This window comes from Didymella exigua (genome assembly GCF_010094145.1).
Source record: "Didymella exigua CBS 183.55 unplaced genomic scaffold M421scaffold_10, whole genome shotgun sequence".
NCBI classification, from domain to species: Eukaryota; Fungi; Ascomycota; class Dothideomycetes; order Pleosporales; family Didymellaceae; genus Didymella; species Didymella exigua.
The window spans coordinates 539,451-562,422 of record NW_022984784.1 but is presented as its reverse complement, the minus strand read 5'-3'; the positions used below and the strand labels follow the sequence as shown (position 1 = coordinate 562,422).

General features: G+C 52.2%; 10 protein-coding genes across 10 annotated transcripts; 2 read left to right on the top strand and 8 right to left on the bottom strand.

Annotated features, from left to right (window-relative positions):
- Positions 1-155: 155 nt before the first annotated feature.
- On the top strand, positions 156-3,149 carry M421DRAFT_419516 (ino eighty subunit 1). Its single transcript, XM_033592142.1, has 4 exons — positions 156-833; positions 880-1,491; positions 1,614-1,697; positions 1,744-3,149. The coding sequence occupies exons 1-4, from the start codon at positions 284-286 to the stop codon at positions 2,661-2,663; spliced, it is 2,166 nt and encodes a 721-aa protein (XP_033449978.1). The 5' UTR covers positions 156-283; the 3' UTR covers positions 2,664-3,149.
- Positions 3,150-3,701: 552 nt separating this feature from the next.
- On the bottom strand, positions 3,702-5,356 carry M421DRAFT_4174 (MFS general substrate transporter; the record flags this gene model as incomplete). The annotated part of the gene is made up of 3 exons (XM_033591451.1): positions 3,702-4,129; positions 4,197-4,695; positions 4,748-5,356. The coding sequence occupies 3 exons, from the start codon at positions 5,354-5,356 to the stop codon at positions 3,702-3,704; spliced, it is 1,536 nt and encodes a 511-aa protein (XP_033449977.1).
- A 2,167-nt stretch (positions 5,357-7,523) lies between these two features.
- On the bottom strand, positions 7,524-8,126 carry M421DRAFT_60275 (HSP20-like chaperone; the record flags this gene model as incomplete). The annotated part of the gene is made up of 1 exon (XM_033595773.1): positions 7,524-8,126. One exon carries the CDS (start codon positions 8,124-8,126, stop codon positions 7,524-7,526), a length of 603 nt encoding a protein of 200 aa, XP_033449976.1.
- Positions 8,127-8,671: 545 nt separating this feature from the next.
- On the bottom strand, positions 8,672-9,010 carry M421DRAFT_4172 (uncharacterized protein; the record flags this gene model as incomplete). The annotated part of the gene is made up of 3 exons (XM_033591357.1): positions 8,672-8,795; positions 8,847-8,878; positions 8,930-9,010. The coding sequence occupies 3 exons, from the start codon at positions 9,008-9,010 to the stop codon at positions 8,672-8,674; spliced, it is 237 nt and encodes a 78-aa protein (XP_033449975.1).
- A 161-nt stretch (positions 9,011-9,171) lies between these two features.
- Positions 9,172-10,141, bottom strand: M421DRAFT_419513 (uncharacterized protein). The gene has a single exon (XM_033592141.1). It carries the CDS (start codon positions 10,079-10,081, stop codon positions 9,560-9,562), a length of 522 nt encoding a protein of 173 aa, XP_033449974.1. The 5' UTR covers positions 10,082-10,141; the 3' UTR covers positions 9,172-9,559.
- A 1,266-nt stretch (positions 10,142-11,407) lies between these two features.
- Positions 11,408-12,138, bottom strand: M421DRAFT_127262 (uncharacterized protein). Its single transcript, XM_033587348.1, has one exon. It carries the CDS (start codon positions 11,990-11,992, stop codon positions 11,612-11,614), a length of 381 nt encoding a protein of 126 aa, XP_033449973.1. The 5' UTR covers positions 11,993-12,138; the 3' UTR covers positions 11,408-11,611.
- A 468-nt stretch (positions 12,139-12,606) lies between these two features.
- Positions 12,607-13,843, bottom strand: M421DRAFT_91540 (phospho-2-dehydro-3-deoxyheptonate aldolase; the record flags this gene model as incomplete). The annotated part of the gene is made up of 3 exons (XM_033597956.1): positions 12,607-12,758; positions 12,809-13,766; positions 13,838-13,843. 3 exons carry the CDS (start codon positions 13,841-13,843, stop codon positions 12,607-12,609), a joined length of 1,116 nt encoding a protein of 371 aa, XP_033449972.1.
- Positions 13,844-15,187: 1,344 nt separating this feature from the next.
- M421DRAFT_23767 (uncharacterized protein) lies at positions 15,188-15,580 on the top strand (the record flags this gene model as incomplete). The annotated part of the gene is made up of 1 exon (XM_033588459.1): positions 15,188-15,580. A coding segment is annotated over one exon (393 nt), but the record flags the coding sequence as incomplete, so codon positions are not given.
- Positions 15,581-17,109: 1,529 nt separating this feature from the next.
- On the bottom strand, positions 17,110-17,842 carry M421DRAFT_389466 (uncharacterized protein). Its single transcript, XM_033589967.1, has one exon. The coding sequence runs from the start codon at positions 17,762-17,764 to the stop codon at positions 17,123-17,125; it is 642 nt and encodes a 213-aa protein (XP_033449970.1). The 5' UTR covers positions 17,765-17,842; the 3' UTR covers positions 17,110-17,122.
- A 389-nt stretch (positions 17,843-18,231) lies between these two features.
- M421DRAFT_59864 (meiotically up-regulated gene 190 protein) lies at positions 18,232-22,005 on the bottom strand (the record flags this gene model as incomplete). The annotated part of the gene is made up of 2 exons (XM_033595722.1): positions 18,232-20,531; positions 20,583-22,005. 2 exons carry the CDS (start codon positions 22,003-22,005, stop codon positions 18,232-18,234), a joined length of 3,723 nt encoding a protein of 1,240 aa, XP_033449969.1.
- Between the last annotated feature and the right edge of the window lie 967 nt (positions 22,006-22,972).

The window sequence follows — 22,972 nt, the reverse complement described above, 5'->3', positions numbered from 1 at the left end:
CATGTGGTTGTGGAGCAATTGCACGCTGAGTTGAGCGCGTTTTGGTGGGGTGCGCAGGATACTGATATGCGCAGCTTACTGATAGAACACGTTAGCGCAAGAAGCTTTGGCTCGTGTCGACGTTCCAAGGCTGCTCCTCAACGTTTCTGATCCATGGCCCTGCGATCTGCCTTGAGCAACTCGGACACCTGCGACTGAGAGCTGGGAAGCTGCAACCCGCGACGCGACTGAACCTTACCTTTTCCGATATCTTGCACGACCAACGGCGATTGCGCCCGCAGCCATGGAAGCGAGCGCGCCGCATCCAGAGCCCGACTCCAGGAACAGCTTGCGACACATTCTCGCAGCAGACCCCAGCATGGACGACGTAAAGCACTCGCCTTCAGCAGCAAACACGCCGGGCCCTGATGACAGCGAAGCTGCAGCGCAGTCGCAGGACGGCTCCAAGACAGCCACCGACCCTGATGCCACACCACACTACACAGCCACCACCACCACAACACGGCGCAATGCCAACGGCAGCGTATCGTCCGTCTACAGCGGGAACAAGATCAAACACTTGAAGAAGGACGATGGCATACCGCTATGGCGCAAGGATATCCAGTACGACTTCCTCAAGCTCGTCTTCGAGGACGACACACGCGCATTCACCAAGCAGTCAGACAAGTCGGGCGGCCACTCGTTCGCGGACATCTACCTCGATGCCATGGCGAAGAGTAGCAAGTGCAGCAAGATCCTCAAGGACAAGCTGCTGACAGAGCGCCTGGCCGCCATCAACATGGCCATGGTGTGTCTGCTGGTCAACGTGGGGCGCATGAATACTACTCTCAACTGTACGACTTGAGCGCTGTGTTCGTTGCAATACGCTGACAATTCCAGTCTTCCCTGAGATGCGAGCACAACTGCGAACGTACCACTCGATCCCCTCCCTCCAAGCCCACCAAGACCCAAACGCCTACAAGCAGCTGCAGGACGCACCGCGGCTGAAGTCAATACTCAAGGGCGCGACTGAAGACCAAGAGCAGCCTAGCACGATCGAAGAGATCATGGCAGCGCCTGTACCACGGACGAACCCAGTCAATCTGATCTTCGTACTTAGTCAGTATGCGCCCAAGATCTCAGAGCTACACTTCTTCCCGCCGCGCGACTTCTTCGACCTCGTTATGCGATCGAACTTGAGCAGCAGAAGCAGGGCAACTGCCTTCCTGTGGCTCATGTGGTGGTATCTCGAGAGTGACTTCTCCAAGAAGGCTGCAGAAGAGAATCCGTTTGGACCAGGTCAATTTGGTCCGACCGACGATCCAGCAACAGCCGAGTTCCCTATCAAGTGCCCGGCGTTTGACTTCCTGACCTCCGAGCAAGAGCTTGCAGAGAACGTGGACACCAACGATGAGAAGAACTTTGGCGAAATCAAGCGCAAGGAGAGGATAGCTATACTGGCAAGTGACATGGCTCCTGTCGTGACGGGACCAAAGAGGACAAACAAGAAGGGTAAGTGGACATATCGCATCACTCATGCTGAAATAGTACGCAGTTCAGACTCGCCCACCCTGATGACTTCTCGCTACATTCTATTTTCAACAAACACGGAACGCAATCTAACAACCTTCCAGTCTTCAACCAGAACCCTGTGTTCTCTGTCGTAGCAGACGATGGCGCCTCGACTCCTGGCAGAGACAGACAATCTACCCCAAATGGTAAGCCACACCTCCATACGCTTCAATAGCACCGCTGACGAAGTAGGATCTGTCAAAGGTCGTGGGAAGCTCAACAAGTCGATCGCCGAGCGAGATTACCCGTCAGATACAGACCGCACACGTTCAGTCTCACCGTCCGCTAAAGCTACACCAAACATGCGAATCAACACCCTTCTCAACGACGATGCGCCAATGTCCACGCCAGCTCCTAACAAAGGCCCTGCTCGTGGTAATTGGTCGCGAGCAAAGACTGGCACAGGAGGGCCACGCAGCTTCCGCTCAAAGTTGGATACGAACGCTTCTCAAGATGGGCAGTCGCCTTCAGGCAATGCACCCACATTCTCCGGACCACATGGCTTCTATCTACCTCTGAACGGATCAGATCCAGCACACAAGCGCACTCGCCCTCTCACCCAACACCAGCTTGCTGTCGAGCAGTATCGTCGGCGACGTGTCGATGTGATTCTCGATCGTGGCCTACGCGTTGAGTACAAGGCCGCTTCAAGGCGTCGCCGCAAGGCAAACCCATTCATGCGCGCCTGGATTCGATGCAAAGGCATGGCAGATGGATACGACACCGACGAAGAGAACAACGATCACAGTCATAATGGCGACGAGCATGGCGCCAGCACCCCACCACCCATGCCTGCTGGTCTCGTGCCTCTCAACTTCGGCGGTGAAGTCAATGACCACGGCGAGGAGGCCTACTACCGTGCCAAGATGGTGGGGAGAGCACTTCGCCGCCTCGATCGCTGGGAGAACGGCAAGAGTGGGTCTAGCTCGAGAACACGAGGGCAGCGCTATGTTGAGGATATGGATGAGAGGACCGAAGATGAGGACGAAGACATGATGGATGCCGAAGAAGAGAGGAGGGATGATATGGACTCTGATGAGGATGATGAAGACATGGAACGGTACGAACCGAATCCTAATGCGCCACCACTGCTGTCGAAAGTGGGCGTCTAGGATGTGTTTCGATGTTTGCGGTGAGCATTGGCGTTCAGGAGTCTGTAACAAGGGAGGCTGCAGAAGTTCTGTGAATACGGCATGCGCGTTAGGCTTTGATGAGCTGTTGTCGAACGGTACCTCGGTGCCAAGATGGCGATAGTGATGCCTAAAGACAATCGATTTTTACATGCAGTCCGTTGGGCCAGGTGTGTATTGTGCCGTCTGCCACAAATTGAGTGTGATGACACGATGATTTGGGAGGTGCACCTTCTCGCCTGGTTCGTCCAAAGCAGAAGAAAGACTTGTGCAGCACCAGGCCATCACGTCGAGTGCCGTTGTTCTGGTGCCTGCTCCTGGTGGAGTAGGGCGTGGATCTTACAGCAGTTTCTAGTAGCTTGCGAGCTTCGTTTGCTGTACCGCCAACGATCTTTCTTCTGAAAGATGATACTGCCAACCCTGCGATTGCTGATGGGTATGTATCGTTCTTTGCATATATACTTCTGCGAACCCAATCCGAAGTTTTTCCTCCACAATATCGCGTGACACGTATCGGCGCGCGTGAGTACACACTGCTCATGCACGCAAGTCGATGTCATGTAGGAGTATATGCAGGGGTGTAATGCAAGATTGGCTCCCATCGATAAGGGATTTCATTGTGACGTACGCGTGCCTGAACAACGACCTCTTTTTCTGTCACTCTGGAAGGTTAACCCAATGGCCTCGGCCAGAAAAAAGGGTTTGAGACCAGGGTGACATTTCAATGTACTGCACGGTCTAAAGCTTTCCAGGGTCAAGATGACGAATTGCGCTTGCCAGTGTTCGACTTGATTAGACATTTTCAGGCAAACTTGCAAATCCTCCGTGCACCCTCCGATAATCTCGTTACAACACTAATCCTGCCACAGAAGGCATTCCGTCGCTCACACCTCAACAAAAGCCTATAAGATGTGCTGGCTTCGAACACGGCGGGACACATCTGTTTGTTGGTAGAAGTAACATGATACTCATAGCGGAAATCTGCGTTCAATGGCTACACTAGGATGCTCCTATGACCGATTACAAGGTGTATCTGAAGCCCTCTAGACCCTCAATGATCTTACCGCCAGCCTCGGCGCGCTTGTTGGCCCTCCAGAACTTGAAATCCATGAGCAGAGCAATGACAACGATGAGGCCAGCAGCTATCATGCAAGCAGTGACACCAGGGACGTAGTGAGGCTTGTCCTGAGTGCGGAACACTGTGCCACCAACAATACCACCGATACCGCCAGCGCCGACGAGGGTAGCAGAGCAAAGAGCGCGTTTCCATTGGCCACGGATGTTGTTTGCCTGCCATGTGAGGACAACGGGGACGTTGGCGTTAGCTGCGGCAGTTGCAAGGAATACACCGGTGTAGCGGACACCAACGTTGTCGGAGAAACCGATCATGGGGAGTCCAATGAGAGCCAAGACACCGTTGGCAATGACCCACGGCGAGCGCAGATGATCTGTTGATGAGTTAGCCGAGTGATCGAAGGAGTATAAACGACCATAAAGGTCTTCAGGTCAACTTACACTTGTCACCAGCCCAGGCAAAGCCAAGCATGACGAACCCAGCAAAGATGTAAGGGGGAGCAATGAGACAGTTCGAGGCAGCAGTGCTGAAGCCCATACCATCCTTGAGGATGATCGGGAGAAAGTAAGCGATCGCGTATGTCATCGTCGTGGTGAGCATAAAGATGACGGCAAAGCCCCACACCTTGAGGTCAAGGGCGTTCTTCAAGTACTTCTTGATGTTGAATTCCTCTGGTAGTGCGTCATGGCGATCCTGCTCAATGCGAGCAACAATGAAGTCGACCTCGGCCTTGTTGAGGAATTTCTTGCCCATACCAGGCTTGTGAGCGAGCTCAGGGAAGTCGACGATGTAGAACCATCCGATGAAGCCGATGATTACAGTGATGACACCCTGGAGTATGAAGATCCAGCGCCAGCCAGACAGACCGGGACCGAAGGAGACAGGAGTGGTAGGCTTCGCCTTGGTAGGACCGTAGTGAACGCCGAGCCAGGGGGCAGCCTGTAGGAAATCAGTATATTGTAGCTAGCAAGGAGTGTTTTAACAGGCGTACCTGAATGCCGTGACCCTGGAGGAGAGAGAAGAGGTAGCCGAGGATGCCGGAGAAAGCAGACGACAGCATACCGATAAGAAAGAAAACGGTGTTGCGCTTTTGCAGCTCATAGCGCTGGTACCACGTGCTAAGCAAATAGGCTGCGCCCGGGAAGAAGCCAGCCTCGAAGATACCGAGGAGGAGACGGAGCGGGATGAGAGTGTGCCACTCCTTGACGAAACCGAAGCCAATCATGACTGCTCCCCAGATGATGACGATCAACGGGAGGAAAAGACGAGGACCGAGCTTGCGGAGGACGACGGTGGCAGGGGGCTGCAGAGCGACGTATGTGATGAAAAATAAGAGCACGACAATGCTGTAACGCTCTCCGGTGAGCTTGAGATCGGTACCCATACCGGCAACCATGGCGACACCCAGGTTTGTCCTGTCCATCAATGACACACAGTACATGAAGCCGAGAGTAGGAATCAGACGAAGATCGACCTTGCGGATGATCTTCTTCTGCTCCTCAGGAGTAAATGTGTTAATGCGATCATTGTTGAGCTTGGACTCGGCGGAGTCGACGCGCTCGAGCTCGCTGACGCCAACCTTCTCTTCGTAGACAGACATAATGATGCTAAGAGATTGGAAAGTTAGAGGAAGATGTATTGAATTGGAGATAGGAAAAGGCTCCAAGGGTTGAGGTCGACTGAGCCCGGCGAAAGGGGACAGAAGAGATATCGAACACAAGCATGGACGAGGGTAACAAGCCTCATATACCCAGAGCCCACATCCTACCCCAATCTCCATTACCCCAGACCCGTTCCAATGCTCACAAAGTCTACCCCAGACTTTGGCCATCCAGCCCCGGAGTACACGAGAGGGATGGAGGGCCTAGTTCCAAAGAAGATTGACGCCCGATGCTACGGTATCGGATTGTCCGGACTGGGCAGTCGACGATAGATTACGATGGCTCTGGGGTGATGTTCAAACTATGCTAGCATGGTAGCAAAAGTAAGTCACAGATCTGGGCCCAGCAACCTGGCGACTGTGCCCCGGATCGCCATGATAGCCCGTCAGCCACGTGCTTGGCGAAAATCTGGGGTGAGCCTGGGCCTTAATGAGGCAGGCTAAGCATCAAAGGCGTAGGACTCTGGGGATTGCTAAGACGATAGAAGAAGTGTTAGGAGATATTGGCGACTGGTGCTGTTGGTATGGGAAGTACATTGGTTGTGGCAAGACGCTAGTGAGGCCTGGACCAAGCCCACGTGTAGTGATACCAGATCGAGTCCAGACTGAGCCGAGTGATGCAGCTGCCAAGATACTACCATTGTCTTGGGCAACCGTGAGCAGGACCTTGATCAAATGCCGCTGATGTTTGCGGATGCTGATATAGGCGTGTCGTGCTGACTACCCTTGTAACCGTGAGGATCGATCGATGCCACAGGCTCGAGAAATAACCGCGACGATGAATCGCAAACTCCACTTGCAGAAGGCCCAAGCTCGGTGAAGATAATGAAGCTTAGGTTGAAACGCAATGTACTGCTTTGACAAGAAGACGTTGGCTTGGTTTCGCCCAGTAAAGGCGTTGCGGACTACCGCGCCCGGCCACTTGATACCTACCGGTACTCAGGTGGCAATGGTACCACGGACGCAATTCAAGAAGCACTGAGTACATTCAAGCATTACTCACCAATGTCTCTACAGCGTTACGTACTCGAATGAACTCTGTACGGCAGTATCCGAACAGGATAGGTAGTCTTTCTTATCTCTCGTCGCCACAACAGGTTGGAAGCATACAAACCCCCGAAGACACGTGTCGTCAACTTCTCTGTTGTTTTTGGACATTGGCCCGTCTTGACAAGACCTCGAGCGTTTCGATCGCAAACTCGCCGAAGTTTGCCGTCACAAATCGTAGTGACTGAACGGATTCTGCTCTGTCAGTGAGGGTCATTGTACGGTGAACCACCAAGCCTCACCCATAGCCTGCATAAGTAGTCTCGCATTACAAGCTGCATGGCCTTGAGAGGCGCTTAGTATCGCTCCACGTGTGCATAGAGTCGAGATGGCCATGTTACAACTCTAAATGATCCAGAGTGTGTCTACAGATGATGCAAATTCAAATCGTGACCAGAAAAGTCGGTTTTCCCTTTGAAGATCGCTACCGGTAGTTGGTCCATTCGGGACGGATTCCATAACGTAGCATGATATACTATCACATCACGATGTCGTTGTTAATGGCTGCACGACTTGAATCGATCACTGTCGTATTCACCATGAGCATCTATGACCCAGTGCATACCACAGCGCCCATTCCACAAGCCTACCCAGGTACCGGCAGCCATCAGGAACAAACACCAGCAGCCTGCCTCAGGAGGCGCAAAATGACAAGACATCCAAGACATTCACCTGGACCTGCGTCAAACGGTAGTGCACCGCAGGACTTGCCTCCTTCCGCAGTGAATGCTGCCAGCGTGAATCAATGCGCGGCCGCGCATCCGATATCCGCTGGCGACTGCTAGCTCAGGAAACACGATATGGTCATGGGGAGGCGCGCTAGTCTTGAGATTGAACATTGTAGATTGCTGGAACTAAGTACAGTCACTTCAATGCGACCAAAATTTCCTCGACTGGAAGTATTATAATCGAAAGGAATGTAGCAAAACTCCATGCAATGTTGGTATCCACCAAAAGAAAACGCACCGTTGCTATGCCTTGCTAAAACAAAACGAGCGAAATATCAAAGTCGTTATCGTCGCCAAAACCGTGTCACGCACATCGAACCCGCCAGAATCGTCTACTCGATGTTGACCTTCCTCGACTGCGGCGCACTAGCTTTAGGCACCACAATACTCAAGATACCGTTCTTCAGGCTAGCCTTGACAGCGTCCTGATCGACGCGGGCAGGGAATGCGAAGCTGCGGTGAAACGAACCCACAGATCGCTCGCTGACCCAGTACTTGTGCTTGGGCTCCTGTTTCGCAACGTCCTGCTGCTCAGACTGCTTGGCGACCTGCGTGTCCTTGTTCGCGGAGTCGGCGGACTCGTCCTCGACGGTGGGCTGATGTTTCTCGTCCTTGTTGGACTCAAGCTTCTTCTGTCCTTCTCTGGCCTCAATGGCGGTGGGGCGTTGACCCTCTTCACGGACATGCTCGTGCTTGCCGGAAATCTGAAGCGTGTTGTTGTCGGTCCATTCGATATTGATGTTCTTCTGGTCAATGCCAGGGAGCTCGCCGTGTAGCTCGTAAGCCTCCTTGGTCTCCTTTACGTCAAATTTTGGTGTGAAGGAGCGGATGTTCTGGAATTGGCGGTCGACATCGCGGAAGGCCTGGCGGTCGTACTCGTCGAAGAGACGGAAGATGGGAGCGAAGTCCTGAGAGAAGCGTGGGAAGAGAGACATTGTTGCTGGTGCGCTTGTGAAGCTACGGGTAGTTGTGGGTTTGGTAATGCGGTTGATTGGACTCGGCGAATCGTTGTGCGCAATGATTGCGTAGAAGAGCTGAAGACTTGTTCTGAAGATGGACTTGCGAGGGTTGAATGAGCTGCCTATATATTCGAGCATTGAGTTTCTAGAATCATCGTGATGTTACTCGAAACTGCTCGATAGAGTATCATACTGTCGTCAAGGTGGTGTGATGGAAACGTGAAGATGCTCGGAGATACTTCGGACCTATTCTAGAGCATTCCATGCCGCGACACTTGACAGTGCGGGCACCCAATCGTTTTGGCAGTGAATCCAGGATGCTCAGAATTGCTGATATCTACGCCGCTCTCCAATCATACGTGAAGCCTTCGCAGCGCGATCGGGTTTCGCATTAAGAGACGCCGTCTCGAACTTTCGGTCAATAGTCACGTGACCTAACGCAGGTCGCCTTCCATACTCGCGCTCCTGAACAGGGAAGGCAGGATCTTGGAATTGTGCTTCCAGGCTTTCTTAAACACCACTCAGTGGAGGTCACGAATGCCTGGGTCCTGGTAGGTCTCGAGCTGTCTGCGCCCCCTTCGCAGTAGGTATTCAATCGTGCCAAAGTCTTTCTTGCCAACACCCTGGTTCTTGTGGAACTCAGCTCTACAGATTGTCAGTAACTCTACTGACACAGTCAAAAAGTGGCTCATCTACCTTGCGAACTCTCGAAAATGTGGTCGCGTATCCTGCAACCGTTAGACGAACGCGTCAAAAGCAAAAAGTTGAGATTATCATACCGCAGGCTTTCCCCTTACAGCTCGTAGGCACTGGCGATACAGAGACAGCACATCTCTTTGCAGTCCGGAAAGTCGCGCCATGTATGATCAATTGAAGTTCTGTGAAAAGTGACGGTGATGAATGATGTCAGCATGCCAGACAGAAGACCCCAAAATCGCGCTCCGGCACAAACGCTTTGACCAATGACCGTGCATCAAGATTGCATTAAAACGACAAACGCCGTCGAGTCCAGAAAATATACTGATAAGGTGGCTCGATCGGTGCGACGGATACGCCTCGTTCAGCTGCAGCATAGCCACATGCAAACCCACCATTGCCAACTCAGCATGCGGCGGCGCGACCCAGTTTTGGTATTCTCCCTGAATGCGTAGTTTCACTCGGCCCCTAAAGGTTCTGAAAGAAAACTTCGGAGACGTTGCCCGTGCGAAATTTCTTCCAAGTTTGTTGAAAACACCTTTAGGGGCCGAGTAGTCAGTCGCTCATCAAGTTCTATCCGCGCCGTTCAAGCTTCCGTGGTAATATCCTTTGATGGGTGCACCAGAGGAGCCTTGCAGTGGAGACTGGAGAAGAACAACAGTGAAAACAGCTTACATACACACTAAGACAGGTACACGAAATGCAAGCCTGAGCTAGCCAGGCTCGCTGGAAGAAGGACCACTCACGGCTTGATGTCCGATCGAGAATCTTCCCACGTATGCCCCACGACTCGCGACGGAACAGAAAGCACACGAGCAAGCAGTCATGCCGATGGATTCGGCAATATGTGTCACCCTGCGTTGCAACTTTACGGCAAGATCCGCTTTTCTTATACCTTCCCTCAAGCGGCCCAGATGGCGAAGACCTCCCTGACTGCCGATCATTCGTTTTTCAGTAGGTGCCGAGTCATTGTTCGTGTTGTGGGTTGCGTTGTACGTATCGTACGTCGAGCACGGCGACGACTGCGATGGGTCCATACCATCTTGAAGGAGCTCGACTTTTTCCGATGTAAGAGAGCGCGAAGGGGTGTCGCCACCGAGGAAGTAATCTGGAACATGTTCGTGCTCCAAGAAACGTCTGTCGGCATGGTCATCATGAGCACTGGTCGTGCTTTGGGATGCTTCGCGGGTTGATTTGGGCGAGCCTCTAGACGATTCAACAGAGTAGGCTTGCATATGTGTCAGTACATTGTCTTTAGTTTTCCTTAAAACGAGATGGGTTACTAGTAATCTCCACCAACACTGGCTAGAGATTTGCAATGCGGTCTCTACGAAAAGAAAACAAAGAGCAGGGCGAAGTAGCAGCAGGGGCTCTGGAGAAAGCTAAATAACCACGACGAAAGATTGCAAGAAAGAAAAGAGGTGGCTTGCTTACCTGATCTGCTGCCTTCTTGGTTCCCCGCCGAGTTTTGACGGTTGAACTCTTTGTACTGTGTTCGAGTCATACACGCATCCTTCCGAGTGCGAGTGTGGGTAGGTGTGAGCGAAAGGGCTTGCAGTCGGCCTCTACTGAGGCTATGCTGGAGTCGATATGGATAGACTGCATCAGGCTGCCCCAAGGCCTCGTCTTCTGTGACTTGGACGCACGCCGGATAATCTGGACAAGACCCCTTTCTCGGCCCGAAGTGAGCTCCGATGTGTTCAAAAAACGCATTGCTAGTAGGAGGAGTCAGTGCGTAACCGTAATTGAGTTCGAGGTCCTTCTCACTGCTGAGCAACCGGTTAATGTCAGCCTCGCTAGCCTGAGAAGACATGTTGCCTGGTGAGAAAGGCGGAGGCGTAGAGCTCTGTCCACAGCGGTGAGCGTAAGACGGGTAGGCGCGTGCAATGTGACCAGCTGAGTGGCCCGGGGAAAATATTGAATGGTCACACGCCTACTCGGTGCAGTGGAGCTTCCAGACAAATGGCAATGATGTCGGGCACATTAGCAAGAGTAAAGAAGGTACGATGATAACGGTGGAGGACGACCAGGGGATAGAATGAGGCGATCTTATAGCGACACCATCAAGATAGTCCGGAAAGGGGTCGCAGCCGCGCAAACCACACACAAAGAGACACACACACATACACTCTGCTGGCCTGGAGACACGTGCACGGGCTCGGTGCTTTTGAAACATGCTTGCGATACTCACACCTTCTCCTAATGCGCTGTAGGAAAGAATCGATTGGCCAGTGCCGCAAATAATGGCGGGCAGAGGCCCGGAGTGCAAGGGTATTGGTGTCAACAGTCTCGGGGCGCTCAGCATACCATACCATACAGGTGGATTACCACCCACAGACGGAGTCGCATTGGTCATGCACGACCGGAGCTTCTTCAGAACTGTATCCTTCGCCTTGACCGCTGTGGGGCTGCAGCTCCATCTTCCAGGATAATTTGGGTCACATCCCGACCAACATGGCCGCAAAGGCGTTCTTGTCAACCTACATTAGGGCTGATATGCAAGGCGAATGACCACCCTTTGCACCGCATTAACAATAGAAACGCCCATATGACAGGAGTGGATCTTCTCACGCAAGTGAGAAAGGTGTAGTGTATGCTGGAAGGGATTGCGAGCAGATGACAATCTAAGATCCCAAGCAATAGTTGGTCATGGCCGAGATAAATGGCATCATGAGGCTGGACCAAGGTAAAACACGGCAGGGTGATCAAGCTTGATCAGTGAACATTAATATCTGCCTGTGAGACACCATTAGCCGATGTGTGAATCAATACTTAGCGAGACGAAGCTCAGTTCGCCAGGGAAATTTTGGACTGAGTAGCCGCTTGAGATCAAGTGTAGATACTGCGCTTGTAAATGAGTCGATGGTCGATTGGTGAGCGTATGGAACGTTTGCATGCAGGGACTCACCCATTGAACGTAACTTCCCAGCCTTGCCCTGCCCGCGACTTGTAACAACAGCCAACCTCATGATATTCAAGCCACACCCATGGCAGGAGCGCGCTTGCACTTGCAAAAACGATGGCGGCACCTTCTTTGAACATATCACAGCACGTCGATTACCCACCTTTGCATATCTGCTCGCAAGGCTTCCTGAACCGCAGATAACAAACGAGCGCAGATAACAAACGAGCGCAGCACAGAGCATGTCATATAAGTCGGCTCGCTAAGGACACGACAAAGACATGCTCGTGTGTGATGAGATAGTGTACTTGTCAGACCCATGGCATTATCCAAATGTAGAGTTGTCCGAGAGTTTCGAGATATGCAAGACGGCGGTTGCGAGAGCTTTGCCTAAGAGAGGTCAGTGACGTTTGTTTCATGCACTGATTGAGAATGCGGGAGAAAGTACAGAACATGGGGGCATTTCTGGCTTTCGGAGGAACCGAAGTGTGCGCGACAACGGCATGCCCAGCCTTACTCGACGCGAGGCTACACAGCGGATTGAATCTAAAATGATGAGTCCAGAAGGCTGGAGCTTCCGTATCAATTGGAGAGATTTGCGAGGCTACCACGTGTGCGCCGGTTGTGGTTCCCTGATCAAGTTCCTTGAGCCGCACCACCCCGTGATGCGCGCAGTTGCACCAGTAAGCCGGCCAGTGATCGCGGGCAGGATTGAGCAGATCTAGAGAAAACTTTTCATTCATGCATCCTGGCACGTGTGGTATGTGATCGTCAATATCGCACTTGCACGCCGGTAACGCCGTGCTGTCCCTATGCCCTGTCTCAAACGTGGGGAATCGCGAAAGGAGATGGAAGGCTCTAAGCGCCATTGCGAAGCGATCTCCTCTTTGCGACGGCCGTTGCAAGCTCCTCGAGCACCTTCTCGGTATCTTCCCAGTTAATACAGGCGTCTGTGATGGAAATGCCGTACTGCAGACCCTCCTTGCCCTCCTTTGGGACCTTCTGATTACCTGCAATTGCGTTAGCATGCGGCACAGTCAAATTTCATGTGCAGACTCACCCTCATTGATGTTACTTTCAATCATAACACCCATAATGCCTGTCTCGCCCTTGGCGATCTGCTCGGCAAGAACGTGCGCAACCTTGGGTTGGTTCTTGTGATCCTTCTCAGAGTTGCCGTGACTGCAGTCGATCATCAACCGCGCGTTGAGGCCCTTCTTCTCGAGATCTGCGCGCGCCTCCTTGATGCTGACTTCATCGTAATTTGTGCCCTTCTTTCCGCCACGTAGAATGACGAAGCAGTCATCGTTACCGACGGTGCCGACAATGGCGACAACACCAGGCTTGGTGACTGAGAGGAAGTGGTGAGGGTGCTTGACAGAGCCAATGGCGTCGACAGCGACACCAAGGGTTCCATCTGTACCGTTCTTAAAGCCCACAGGGAAGGACAGGCCAGAGGCAAGCTCACGATGAAGCTGGGACTCGGTCGTCCTGGCGCCAATGGCACCGACACTGAGCAGATCGGCCAAGAACTGGGGAGAGATTGTATCCAGCATCTCGCTGGCCAGAGGCATGCCCTTCTCAGTCAAGTCAACAAAGAGCTGTCTTGAAACGCGCAGGCCCTTATTGATCTTGAAGGTGTTGTCGATGTCTGGGTCATTGATTAGACCCTTCCATCCAACCGTCGTACGTGGTTTCTCGAGGTAGGAGCGCATGACGATGAGGAGGTCATCCTGGTGCTTCTCCTTCAGCTTTATGAGGCGGTCGCAGTATTCGAGGGCAGCTTTGGGGTCGTGGATCGAGCAGGGTCCGATGACAACGAGAAGCCTGCCGTTTTTGTCACGGCCTTGAACGACCTCGACTGTCTCATTGCGGCCCTTTAGGACGGTTTCTCTCGACTTTTGCGTTTGGGGGATCTCGCTCTGGAGGAGATCTGGGGGTGTGAGGGGGTTGTAACCGCGAATGCGCCAATCCTCAGAGTTGGCGGCATCGCCGACTGACTTGTTCTCGATGTAGAACTACATAACTTCGTTAGAAAGGCAAACTGGTGGGGTAGTGGCGGGGCAGTGAAGTTATTGTGGATACTTACAGACATAGCTGCTCTAGATCTGTACTGTGGAAGAACTCTTGTGAGTGTAGAGAAGAATCAATTGCTGGGGGATAAACTTTTATCTACAGCCCAGCCTACCTTGACGTCGTTTGTGGGGCAGTGAAGACTCACGCGTCTATGAGTGATTGTCCGGAGTCGGCGCTAGACAGAAGGATCGGGAACCGAGGGCTGTCACCCCACTAAAGCTATGCAACACCAAAAGTCGCTGCACATTAACTTTGTAACGTCCTTCGTAAAAAGTTGAATGTGACATTTAAATGCAAATAGAGCTAAAGAGCTTTATCTTGTCTATCTCTTTTTCCAATCAGCATCAGCACTATCAGCTACTTACCACACGTGATCTACGCTTCTGAAATTTCGATATTAATGTCTATAGGCTATCAAGGAGTCGGACAGGAGGTAGCTACTTAGAATGCTAGTAAGAGGTATTAATAGAATTAGTGCAGTCTACAACGCAGTTCGTTAGAACAGGTGAGAATACAGAGAATCTGCTATCAGACGCTAGAGAGATGTTGACAACTCTTTCCTGTACAGACTATTCTAGAGATTTGCAATAATCACAAACTGACAGTCCAACTAGCTTCCTACAGTACTTTGACCTACAGGCACTGGAAACAAATCATCGAATTCAGATATTACAGCTTACTGATTTGATACAATTACTAAGGCCTCTTCTGCCTTAGTGGGGTGATCTAGCTCGCCGCCCGATCTCCTAGTCTATTGTGATCAGCTCAAGCCTCTCTCACCGCCGTCGATCTCCTGCAACTGAGGCGGAGGCACGGAGCGATTCTTGACGCGTCTGGACCCAGAGCTCGATAAGTCACCAGCCTCGCGCATCCAGTCCAAGGGGCGCCCTTTGGCAATGCCTCATTAATTTCCAGCACTTAGGTACACGAAAATCTTTTCACGACACCGTACATCGTCATCTGCACCTGCAAGGCTGAACGGAGCCAGAAGGCACTTCCGCCACCCCTTACCACTATCCTCTTAAAAGGGACGTAAGGTCGACCACAGGATGAGAAGATAGTATTACTGCTCGAGATGTCGATTCATCTTCTGTTCACCTAACTCCAAACTTACTGTTCGAGGCGCCTACTAACATGCAATTGTATGCGGTCATAGGACCTACTCCACCATCGACGTCATGGCTACACACCAGAGATTCAATTTATCTCAATGAACAGCAATTCCACGCACTCGATTTCTTACAAGAACCTCAACCCTTTCTTCCGAGCTCTTTCCTCGAAACGGCTGATATACTCACTCGTTTCAAGGACTCTGCAACGCCAGAATCCAGCAATCATTACGATGGGCGGCCTCGACCTTGCATCCCTCTGCACAATCCCAATCAGCTATGCAACCTGCTCCCTTGGCTCTCCAAACGCGCCGCCACCTCTCCTGGACCGCCTCGACGCCATCTCAAAAGCTGGTTTCTCCGCCGTCGAGCTCTCCTTCTCTGACATCCTCTCGTACGGCCAAACGCTCCTAGGCCACGAAATCCAGCCCAACAACTACGCTGAACTAAAGAAAGTCGCCAGCAGGATCAAGAAGGAATGCCACAAACACAGTCTAGGCATCATGATGCTGCAGCCTTTTGCGAACTTCGAGGGTTGGCCGGAGGGCTCGGATGAGTGCAAGGATGCGTTTGAGCGCCTGGATGGCTGGATCAGGGTCATGAAGGCGGCGGGCACAGATATGCTGCAGGTTGGGTCCACGGACTCGGATCTAGAGAAGCTGGATAAGAGCCGCATTGTGCCTGGCTATCTCCTTCCCCACTTCATTCGAATGTTACAGACCTGCTACTCCTGTGGCCCGCGCGATGACGTCCGCGACAAGTACCAGCACCAACGTCTTCGTCACTGTCAGCCTCGTCCTATCGCAGTGTCAGTGAGAACATCAGCATTTCATCCCAGGATAAGGGCACCACCCAGACTCCTTTGACTCATCCTCTCCAACGGCGCTCGTCGACGTACTTGTCGTAGATGCCTCCCCGGTCTTTGTCTCCGTGATGAGCGTCGTTTTTGGCTCGCCACAGTACACCCCGGGGAACGGGTATGGACACCTTGGGTCTTCAGGAATGACACTAGTATGTACGACACGACCATCGGACTGCTGTGCACTCGGTAAGCCAAGGAGTATGCTCGGTCTCGGCGCTGACGAAGGACTTACGGACGGAGGCGGGGAGGCAGACGGCACGAATGACGAAGGAGGCTTGACGATCTTGGTCAAGGTACTTGTAACCTGCCTCGTGATCGTCGACTCCTCCACCACAGTTGTCGTCGGCGTCGGCTTTGGCATACTCGCTGTGATGATGATGCGGATAGTTGAAGTCTGCGCACCGGGGCTGGAAAGACGACCTGGGTCGAACACGATAGGGTCGAAAAATGCGTTCTGCATGCTAGACAGTGTTACTGCAGACATGGTAATGATAGGAGCGATGGCAAGGGATGTTGATAAGTGCGCAGATGACTGAGTTGTTTGAGTCGTCAGGTAAAGTATGACGGGCGTCGCAGTCGCGGTCGATGAATATATGCCCGGGTTGGAAGCTACCGTGGTTGTTGAGTTCACCGTGGCGTTGTTGTTCGCTAAGCTTGATGATGGGCAGTGGAGTGACCAGAGTGTATCCCACGCACTCATCGCTGAAGGAGTGATTGCGAAGGCAGGCGAGGTCACAAGCATACCTGAAGCAGACCTGAAAGATTCTGTGGAAGTTACGTTCAAGTACGGGGCGTGGCTCCAAACGCTGCTTGGTGCTAGCGAGGTCGCAGTTGCCGTTACATATGAGGGTATGTTTGTGTTGCCCAGGATTACTGAGTTGACAGACAACGCTGGATCAGTAGTACTGAAGCTACCTATAGGATATGTAAACTCAGCCGTGTCTGTGTTATTGATTAGAACAGACGGAATCTCATTGTGGCCATCATGGCGGGCTATGAGCATTGCTATAGATGGTAAGAGAATCATGTGTGTTTTGTGAGAGAAGCTTTACGTGTAAGATAAGGAAGAGTAGGCAACAGCGTCAAACACTGTGTGAGTATGGTGAAATTGAGAAGTATTTCAATCCCACAATGCCTATCAAGGGATATAACAACACATGTCACAGTGTCTCAATCTGAAGTGAATCGATGTGAACGACGTCTAAGCCAGGAGCTATTCGACACACTCTGCTCTCGCTTGGGTCTAGCAAATCTACGAGAATCAAGGACGCCGAAAGCTAGAAGACGCCACGAAAGCACAGCCGGGGGGGTTTCAGCCCATCCACACCTAAACATCTCTCATCATCGGCCCCAAACACCTGCATCTCCCCTCCAAACATGCTCTCTTCTCCCTATCCGTCGTTGGGAATCCCGCAGCATTAATTCCCTGGCTATGCATCCAAGCCAAGATGTGTCCGAGACTTCTTACGTCTTCGTGAACAGGCTCGTCCTGCGCACCATCCTCTCTTCTAGGGGATACATGTGTGCAAGCAGCTCTGCATATGTCCTTCTCATCATCTGCCCAGTACGCTCTTTCATCGAGTTCTTGCATATGAGCGTTCTTCCTCTTAATCTCGTCGAGGGTGGCAGGTGAGTATGTGAAGAGGCACACGGGGGTGCCGTTGCAGCGGGGGCGGGATCCAAAATCCGAAGCGTTGCGGCGAGCGGCTTGCCACTTCTCTTCCATTTCGTCTGTAGTTGTAGAGTTGGAGGTATTGAAGTCCGTTTTGCTCTTGTGTGCATGGTGTTTGAAGACTTTCTTCACGATCTTCAAGTAGGCCTCCATGCTAAAACCATGCTTGGGCTTGAAGGTAGTCGATTTACCTTTTTGGTAATGCTCACAAATGGGGTAAGGTGAAGAGGCCCGTTTACATGAGAGGAATTTGGTGCTGTAATTTGTCGTCTTGGGGAGCTGGAAGCGGACAGCCATTCTGAGGGCATCGGGTGAATTTTGGAATTCTGTTTTTGAAGGTTATTTGACTCGAGTTTGAAGCTGAGTATGTGTTTCTGAAGAGAAATTGTATACACAAACAGTGCACTCTCATTTATGTTGTGAGGAATATTATAGGTATCGAAGGCTGGTAGAGGGTCTGCGAACCATTTTTTCCCTCACCGCGAGCCATAGATGCCACCAGCCACAACACCGCTATCAAAATTCGGCCTGTAGACAGTCAGCCAACTAAGATTTAGCCAAGTGAATTTTATAGCTTGGTTTGATTAACAAGCGTAAGCTCAGAAAGTGCCGCTGTCGTCACTGTTGCACTGTTCTGCAACAATACTCTGACCATCTTCAGGGTCAATTACTAGCAAACAGCGGCCAGAGAAGTAATAGCAAAAAAGTCATATTGGTACCTACAACGCCCCAACGCACGCGCTAAGCTTTTCGCAATATTCGACTCAAGCCTCAGTCTCAATACCTCCACCTTCACCCCTCTCTTTATGATGCACCATCTCTTTGACCTTGTTCTTCCCGCGATCTGCCGTGTGCTTCATCCATGCCAGCGTTCTTGGGCCCTTCCATTGCATCAAGCCGCGATTCTTGCGGTGCAATTGCTTGTTGTGCTCTTTGTAGTCCCTGATCTGGTCGAGAGTACCTCTCTTCCCATCATCGCTGAGCTTGCTATCTGTCTTCTTGTGCTTCTGCAGGAAATTTGGAGCGATCTTCTCCATTGTAGGTTTATCATCATCCTCGGACTCCGATGATGAGGACGAGGAGTCGGAGTCGCTGTTTGAGCTTTGGATGTTGGGAGCGCCAGAGTCGTTGGTCTCGTCCCAGTCGGAGTACTCCTGGTTGTTGCAGACCTCGAGAACCTCCATAACATTGAGGAGATGCTTATTGCCATTGGCGTAGTCTTCGTGGTAGCCTGAGAGGCCGGACCAGAAGGTTAGTGTCATCTCGATTTGGCCTAGTTTCTCGCCGTAGCTGTCGAGCACGTTGTGCTTGGCACGGTTGAGATCACCCTTCCAGACATCGAGGCAGATGGTTTGCTCTTCGTTGTCAACTATGTCTTTGAGCCACAGGATGCAGAAAGCCGGGCTGTGATCGCGCAAAGTGGCGTCTTGCCGGAACTCGACAACAAGTGGTGATGCATAACGGGCCTTCACCGGCAGGCGGATGGGTTTGTCTCGCCGTGAAGTCCACATGGTTCCGCCTTCTTCGTGCTGCTTGACCTTACCATTACGTCCTCTTGAATGAAGTTTGCCCTTACCGAGGCTGGTGGTGATCTTCAATCTTAGAGGCACCAGATCCAACGGCACATCGATAGCCTTGACGACTGGCTTGATGTCTAAGGTGCCGTATTCCCAGCCCAGCATCTCTCGTGGCAATTGGACCTGCAAGCTGCGGAAGACCGTAGAGATGCGAGCCCGCCCGTAGCCTACACCACCAGCCAGCGGGTAGATACCATTGACTTGACTACGCTCCTTCAATACCTTCTCCAGAGGTAGGTAGACAATGCCAAGCAGTGCATCGTCTTCGTGTACACGAGCGTCTCGGACTGCAATGTGAACTTCTGTGTTGCGAACATCCCGGATGAAGCGCTCACATCCAGCGTTGAAGAACGGCTTCGAGTTCTTTGGCTTGGTGCGGGTCTTGAATACCTTCTTGTGGTTGAGGATGATGGTACAGTACGATGAAGGCAGGCGGTCTCCCTCTTCCTCTTCATCAGAGGCTGCGGCATTCTTATCGCCCCGTTTCTTGTTCAGTATCTCCAGTTCCAGTCCTGTGATTTGGTGGATCTGCACACTGAGGATGCCGGATGGGTAGTCTCCTGCCGGTGGCGATGCAATGATGAGCTGGTCTTGGCGCGCCTGGAATTCTTCCTTCTTCTGCTGCTCAACTTCAGGTCTATGATCTACGCTGGCCTCACGCAGTTTTTTCTCTGCTTCCGCGTACGATTCCTTCTTGAGCTGATCAATAGTGTTGATGTCAGGGTCTTCTTGCTGCGTTTTAAGCTGGTCGTCCGTGATTCTAGTCTTGGAGTAGTAGCCAACGCTCCAGGAAAGCTTGCCAGGCATGCCTTCGCCTGCCTTGAGAGCCCTAAAGCCATCCTCACGGTCTTGCATCTTACCGTTTGTCTCGGGACCCTTCATAATCTGTTTTAGGTCTAGCTCGATGCGACCGAGGTCATCGTCAGCAGTCGTCCGGTCGGAATCCCAAAGCTGCAGTCTTAAGCGCTCGTCGACGTTTAGCTCGTCTGGAGTGACCAGAACGTAGCACTCCTCGTTCCAGTACGGCTCCATGTTCTTCTGTAGGACACGAGTGGACCACACTGGCTTGCCAAACTTGGCCCAACCAACTGTGACGTAGGGGTCCGCGGAACCCTTCTTGAGAGGACCTAGCCCTGCATCACCCTCCTTGAAGTCGAATGCATGATGTACTCGTACTACAAGTATGCCTTGTGCGACTGTATCCTTCTTGAAGTCATCGCCCATCATCATGTCCTTCAGATTGAGCGTGAGCGATTTCGGTGCTACATATTCGGCGAGCGCTGCATCCATGGAGGACTGGACGAAACCTGAGATGAGTGGAACATCCATCAGATTGGGACCGCTCTTGATGAGAGGCACACAGGAGAGATTGACCTTCGGCTGGCCGAGGAAGGACATGGTGCAGACGGAGAAGAAGGGTGGATCAGGGCAAAGCTGTAATCGGACGCGGACAACGCCTACGATACCAGAAAGCTCAACCCAGATAGCTACAACATATCAGCAGTGTCTGATGAGAGGATTGGATCTGGTCGACTTACGGAGCTTGATCTTGCCAGGCAGGTAGAAGGCAAGATAAAGATGAGCATGGTTCGCCCTTGACTTGACGCCGTGTCCACCTTTCGGGCGGTATGCGAACGCTATTTCCATGTTGACGAAATCGCCTTCTTCGGCTTCCATACTGTCTGAAGGCTCGTCCCCTCCGCTTTCGCCGTTGTCGGCGACAGTCCTGTCTCCTTTCTCTTCGTCGGCGCTCTGCAGCTTGCCATCGGCATCTACGGACCTTGCAGCTGCGCCCGTTGGCAGCCACCTTACACCGAGCAGACGAATGGCTTCACTGCCCTGTCCAAGATCTTCGACTGCAACCATGCGCACCATGCTCGGTAAGGATGCTTGCATTACGTCTTCAAGTGTATCCGAGATACTGGCGAACAGATCAGGGTTGATCAAGGGCCAGATTGAAGCCATCAGCGAGTTGAGCCACTGTGTGCTTTCGGCGAACTCGGTCTTAGCAAGCTGCTTGCCCTTTTGACGTTCTGCATTCCAGACCTCGACGTCCCAGACATTCTTGATCTTGTTATCTGTCCATTGCCTCATGAAGAGGATGGTGCCTACCGCAATACTAGCAGACAGGGTGAGCTCGATCAGGTGGAAGAATTGTTTGACCCAGCCTGAGGAGTTGCGCGTGAACCAGAACAGGGCCCGTACACCAAGCAGTCCAGCAGCAATAAGCCCCAGCCCAACTTCGACGGCCCTTCTGTAGACTGTTGTAATTTCCTGCCGTGTGTTATCAAATTCGGGCGGTGGGAACAGAATCTGCATGGCTTTGTGCGAGTTCTGGGAGTCCCGTTGATCTTCCTTGAGCATGTCGTCTGTCTTCTCGATACCGCCAGTGCCAGTCCTGGTCTTTGGCTCTATCCCTACTGGCGGATCGTTCTCTGCGGTGCTTTTCAGATCCTTGTCGGTGAAATCGTGGATAACGACTGGCAGATGCGTCACTGGATCCGTGACTTCTCGTTCTGTGCCATCTGCACTGAACTTCTTCATGTGCTTGCGCGCCTTCTTAGGGTTCTGCTCTGTCAACACGCCCTCTGTGGTGTCTTCAGCTCCCTGCTCGGAATCTGCATCTTGCGGCAGCTGCCTGCTATTCGCTGTCACAGTACGGCCTGCATGATCTGGCGCCAGTTCCCTCTCTCGCTCTAGGTTCTTGTTCTCTGCATTGTAGGGCTGGTCACCCTCAATGTGTGCGTCGGTACCGTATGTGAAGGCGTCGTATGCGTCGCCGATGCGCTCGCGCCTGCTTCGCTCGTCTGCATAGTCTTCGTCTGCGTTCGGGTGCCCGTAGTCGTCCTGCCGTCGCTGCTTCTCCTCGCGGTATCTCTGGACAGTCGGTATGGGATTGCGAGCGGTGTATGGCGACTTGTGCGACCTGCGCGCGCCTTCGATGTCGTCGACACCAGACATGGGGAGGTTTTATGGGTGGGTGGGGTGTGCTAGTATATGGTACGGAATGTGTCCCGAGGAATGGTCGTGAAGGAGTCGTGCAGCGGTCAATTGCTCATGAGATAGGAAGTCATGATGTCGTTAACCGTGTCTTCATAAACCTGGACGCAAGAAACAAGGATGGAAGCAGGTCGCAATGTTGAACGCAGGTCGGACCCGTAGGAGCTGGGAGACTCCTCGTCTCCAGCTGCAGGAGCTGTTTACAATTGACGTACTGTCAGAATCTCAAAGCCCGAAACGGCCAATTGCACCCCACGTACGGCACGTTATTCGCTCCATTAAGACCGTCAAGTGCCGTCGTGCCGTTTCGTGAGGCGTGATCGTCACGCAAATGACGTCGGCTGCCAGCTTTTAACGCGTTCACAGACCACCTAGCCACATCAGCCACTTGGCGGTCGCGTGCGGGAAACCACCATGATCAACTCTCATTATCGTCAATGTAAAGTTATGCGGTAGATGGAGTAAGTAAGAACACCGTCATACATGAAGAACGATGTTGTGGTATACTCCTGCAGATGGTGGAAGAATCGTGAAGCACTTCTTGGCATTGGCTCGGTTGGTGTTGCCGTTGGATTCTTTTTGAGGATGATATTGCTGCGATCCACCCACCAGCTACAACGCCAGAAATTTCTCGCGTTCAGCGAGACATTGTACATCGCATACTTTCAAAAGCTGAAGAAATTGAGGGTCAAGGAAAGAAAGACGACCAGGGATAAGAATGATGCACACACCGATGCAAGAGAGAACTTCCAGCTTTGTCATCTATCGCTTTCCTAGAGCCACTCTGGAGTCCCACGTTGACTCTTCCTCAACAATCGGCTTTGGCGATATTCGCCGTCATGGCGGTTACAACAGTCACGCCTGCATACGCCATGTTCGAGTTTTCATAATGCATGAGTCGACACTACAACCGAGCGCAGCAGAGCAC